The sequence below is a fragment of the Pundamilia nyererei genome, unplaced genomic scaffold (assembly GCF_000239375.1).
Source record: "Pundamilia nyererei isolate P.nyererei 1_Seehausen unplaced genomic scaffold, PunNye1.0 scaffold00365, whole genome shotgun sequence".
In the NCBI taxonomy this organism is placed as follows: Eukaryota; Metazoa; Chordata; class Actinopteri; order Cichliformes; family Cichlidae; genus Pundamilia; species Pundamilia nyererei.
Window position 1 is genome coordinate 186,381 of NW_005187766.1, and position 4,674 is coordinate 191,054.

A 4,674-nucleotide genomic window follows, 5' to 3' on the forward strand; every position below is an offset into this window, starting at 1 on the left:
TGTGTGTGTGTGTGTGTGTGTGGTGTGTGTGTGTGTGTGTGTGGGCCTAATCAACCCCCCCCAGCACAGAGTGGTTGGAGACGTGCTCAGAGACAAAGGAGTGTCTTTGATCCGGCTGCTTGAACTAAGACTTTACGAATTTAAGTAACACAATGACAACATGTAGCAGTTTGACTCCAACAGACACTGTGATCAATAAACCCCGCTGATGTAACGAGCTGTGTTGTCATCCTCAGCGCCATGGGAACGGTTGTGATTGATGGGCGGATCTTTGTGTGCGGCGGCTACGATGGAAAGTCGTCTCTGAACTCGGTGGAGTGCTACTCCCCGGAAGCAGACAGGTGAGGAGTCGTTCCACCTTAAATCCTTCGATTCTGTGTAACCCGAGCATTACGGCTAATAGCGCCGCGTGATCAGCGAGGGCTGTGTGGGTCATGTGACCCGCTGCTTCCTCAGTAGGAGTGGGTTTAAAAGTAATTCCACACAAAGACGTAAACACAGAGCGTGGATCGTTCACAGATTCTGCAGGTTTCCTCACGCTGAGCTAAACTGACTGAACCAGCAGCCAAAGAAGATCCAAAGTACGCTTCAAAGAAGAAAGCCGTCCTGGCTCACCTTGAGCATGCTCAGATCTCAGCTCAGGTCGGCGTCCTCGTTAACATGGCGGTGCTTATGTTACCGTTCTCTCCAGGTGGACTGTGGTGACAGAGATGAGTGCGAGCCGCAGCGCCGCGGGCGTGACGGTTTTTGATGGCCGGATCGTTGTCTCGGGCGGCCATGACGGTCTGCAGATCTTCAACACAGTGAGTTTTAGGGCGGAGCCTAAAACTGAGGGGTGGAAACGTTACCCGTAGTTTTACACAATGTCTGTTTATCTCTGTTTTTGCTCCGCCCCTGCAGGTGGAGTACTACAACCACCACACTAACCGCTGGCACCCGGCGGCACCAATGCTGAATAAGCGATGCCGTCATGGGGCGGCGGCGCTCGGCAGCCACATGTACGTGGCGGGGGGGTATGATGGCTCAGGCTTCCTGAGCGGCGCCGAGGTGTTCAGCTCAGCATCTGGACAGTGGAGCCTCCTGGTGGCCATGAACACGCGGCGCAGCAGGGTGTCCCTGGTGTCCACGTCGGGGCGTCTGTACGCCGTAGGCGGGTACGACGGACAATCCAATCTCAGCTCCGTGGAGATGTACAACCCCGACACGAACCGCTGGTCCTTCATGGCACCCATGGTGTGCCACGAGGGGGGCGTAGGCGTGGGCTGCATCCCCTTGCAGCCCGCCTAAACCACCTATCACAGCCCGAGGACTCGTGATTTACTGACTGCGGCAGGCGGGAGCACAACCCGCGGCGACGTCCCTGCAGCTTTATCGGTACGATGGCTGTGCTCAGGCTTGCAAAATGACGCCGCACCTGCAGAATCATGGGAAAAACTGTAGCGCTAGCAGCAGAGGCTAGCTGCTAACATTATTCTGTTAGCGTGTGTGGAACGATTGATTACTGATTATTGATTACTGATTTCTTACTGGATGGACACAAGCACCAGGAAGTGACTTCCTCCCAAACAAACCAAGCTGCTGATTCGGACAGGAAGTCCTTCCTTAACGGTTTCTCGAACTGTCATCGATCAGCTGTAATCGATGGGAGCGATCAATACAAAACGCCAGCAACACAGGAACCCCGCCCTCTGCAGGCTGCACAGGAAGCTCGTTTGAGGAACGTGTTGCGCCCCCAGAGATATTAATAAACTCATTCTCACGTGACAAAACATGGTTCTCCAGCTTTCCACAGGAAGTGATGTTATGTAGCGTGCAGTCTTTAACGTTGCTTTCGCTGCGATGCACAGGCGGGCTGCAGATACCTGCTGCTGCTTGGCTGATGCATCCGAAACGCTCGTCAAAGGGTCACCCATACTGCAGTAACCAATGAGGGTTTGTGTGGTGGTTGCGCCACCCCTCCAGGGCGATTGGCTGGATGGGGTGTGGCATCATTTGCGCCAGCCGTGGTGGACACGCCCCCTTACTTATTGACATCTGCATTTGCGTCAGCGGATAAGCGATGGAGCACGCTCAGTAGACAGATGTATGTTGAACAGCTGGAGGCGGAGTTTAGCGCACTCTGGGGGCATCGCACTCTGGTCGCAGCCTGCAGAGAGCGGTCCAGTCGATCGTGTCATTGATCTCCGTGCTTAGAATCCGTCAGTCACTGTTTACTTCCTGCTGATCTCTGATTGGACGCTCAGCCTCATCATCAGTGGGTTTTATTTGTATTGATTAACTTATGATTGATTTGTTTTGTTGTGGATCAATAAAGAGAAGTTTGGTTAATAAAGTTTATTTCTGTCTCTTTGTTTCTGACAATAATCCGTTATTGATTATGACATCTAAGCAAAAAATTAGCACAACTTTGTGTTTTTGGGCATGTTTGCTTTTGGACAGGAAGGGGCGGAGACCAGGAAATGACTCGGACCTGTTGCCCTCTCAGTGACCTGTGGCGACGCCATTGTCAGAACGCGTTGCGTTTTAAATAGTTTATTATTTTCTCTTTGAATCAGTTATTGATCCTCAACGAAGGTTTATTCTCAGGCGGGGGATGGGCGGAGTCATGTCCTTGCTATCAGGACCGGGGGATTCGGCGAGGCCGTCAGCCATCACTGCACCCCTGTGAGGCACCACCCTCACACAAAATGACAAGCACCACCAGGACGAGCTGAGATGTGCTCACTCCTGCGCAAAGTTGGTGTTGATGCTTCGGAGCTGTGAGCGCCGGCTGGAGGGCGGGAGCTCTGCATATAGTCAAGGGCGTTCTGTGACACGCTGACGTCATTCTCACACCTTTATTTGAGTTTGAAAGAAACAAGGAGCTCCTGAATGCACCGTCACATTCACTTTTATTAACACAGAGCAACACGAGTCTCAGGTCCAGTCGGGCTCAGGCGGGTCCTCGGGTGTTCTCGGCAGGTTCACCTGAAGACCGTTACAACACGTCACATCCACACCGAGCAGCTGAAACGCACACTGCACTTCCAGCATCCTCCACACCTGCACAGGTAGACCGGGTCAGCCTGCTCAGGCTTTCTTCTGGGGTCACTGTGCTGCAGGTCCTGGAGATCCTGGAGGGTTGCTCCTGGAGTCTGGAGCAGCAGCTCCCTCGGGCTCCGAGTGGAGATCTGAGCACCTGGACAGGTAAGTGTTTGTGTTAGTTTTACCCAGAATCTCCTTTAACAGTCAGACTGAGTCTAATTCATATTTCGTGTTGCTCGCAGTGACGACATCCTTCATCAGCTGATTCTGTAAACGTCTACATCAGTCCCAAAGTGCGGCCCCACCCCCTGCAGCTGGGCTGAAGTAATAACAGAAATTCCTGTGAAAATTTATGAACACTGACACAAATATATAAATGTGTGTTTTCTACAAACTGTAGCAGGAGGCTGTTATGCTGTGGCATTACTGTGACATCATTGCTGTGACCTCTGACCTCTGCTCTGTGTTGAGGTATGAACCCTGATTTTAATCAAATTTAAGGGAAATCCATCACGCGCTCCCGTGAATGCTTGGTCACATGGCCGAGTGTACGAGGCACTCTGTGACCTTTAGAGTAAGTCCCCCCCCCCCCGCACACACAAACGCATGCATGCAGACACGTGCACACGCGCACACCTCTTATACACACACACATAAAAACATCTTCGTATCTAAGAAGACAAAAAGATGTGACTGCTGAGAGGATTCTGATGGGATGTTACTGATTAGCAGGTGTGTGCGCTGACTAATGACCAGGCTTGCTCTGGTAACGTCTGTGTTCTGTGTCGACGACTCACAGCGTCTCAAAGCGGTTCTCCTCGCCGTCCAGGATGCCGTGGTACAAGTCGATCTCCTGCTCTAGCCGTTGCTTGTTGCTCAGCAACGTGTCGTAGTCGCGACGCTGCTGTTCGATTTCACTGCGTATGTCGGCTAGCTCCGCCTCCAGCTTGGCCACCACCGAGCCGAGATTCTGGAGCTCCATGTCGTGCCAGTGACGGGCGTCGCTCAGCGAGTTCTCCAGACCGCGTTTCTGCAGAGAGTGTATTTAACCAGTTAGTGGGAACTCGATCAGGTTATTGATCGCTTATTGATCTGTGCAGATCTTGCTTGCCATGTGGCTCACCAGGGCTCTGATAGACTCGGTCTCCGCCTGCAGACTCTGGATCTTACAGCCGGTGTCACTGCACTCAGCCTTCAGCGCCTCCACCTGTTCCTCCTCTGGACTCAGCTTGCTGCTCACGCACTGTGCCTCCTGCAGGACACACCGCCACAGGTCAGACACGCCCACACACACACATCTTGGCACATCTGTGCAGGTGAGAGGACCTTACTTTACAGTCCAGGTAGGTGTCAGTCTCAGCCCTGCTCTTCTCCATCACTTTCTCCCAGTGGCTCCTGATATAGGCCAAGATCTGGTCCAGACTGGTTTCTATGGGCGCGTCGGGCTCGTCCACATCACGTCCCGCCATCTGACTGTACAGGATCCGCACATCCTGCTCAGAGAAGAAGTGGTCAGCTCACATGACCTTAGCCAGCTAAAGGAAGATCACACCTGCCACACGTGCTCTGAGTCTACTCTGACTTTACTGTGTCTCCGCTGTCACTCTTCTGACTCTACTCTGACTCTGTGTCTCCGCTGTCACTCTTCTG

The 4,674-nt window shown here is 52.8% G+C and overlaps 2 protein-coding genes across 5 annotated transcripts in view; one reads left to right on the forward strand and one right to left on the reverse strand.

The window, feature by feature from the left end:
- Window positions 1–2,332, forward strand: part of klhl18 (kelch-like family member 18) — a 17,051-nt gene extending 14,719 nt beyond the window's left edge. For all 4 annotated transcript variants that reach the window (XM_005752544.1, XM_005752546.2, XM_005752547.2 and 1 more), the window contains exons 8-10: window positions 237–341; window positions 692–803; window positions 901–2,332. In XM_005752544.1, coding sequence (XP_005752601.1) covers window positions 237–341; window positions 692–803; window positions 901–1,287 — 604 coding nt within the window. In that variant the 3' untranslated portion in view covers window positions 1,288–2,332. The remainder of the gene's footprint in view (window positions 1–236; window positions 342–691; window positions 804–900) is intronic.
- An 80-nt stretch (window positions 2,333–2,412) lies between these two features.
- bfsp2 (beaded filament structural protein 2, phakinin) overlaps window positions 2,413–4,674 on the reverse strand; it is a 5,690-nt gene continuing 3,428 nt past the window's right edge. Inside the window, exons 4-7 of the mRNA XM_005752543.1 lie at window positions 4,356–4,517; window positions 4,148–4,276; window positions 3,822–4,054; window positions 2,413–3,178 (exon numbers count right to left, since the gene is read on the reverse strand). Coding sequence (XP_005752600.1) covers window positions 3,088–3,178; window positions 3,822–4,054; window positions 4,148–4,276; window positions 4,356–4,517 — 615 coding nt within the window. The 3' untranslated portion in view covers window positions 2,413–3,087. The remainder of the gene's footprint in view (window positions 3,179–3,821; window positions 4,055–4,147; window positions 4,277–4,355; window positions 4,518–4,674) is intronic.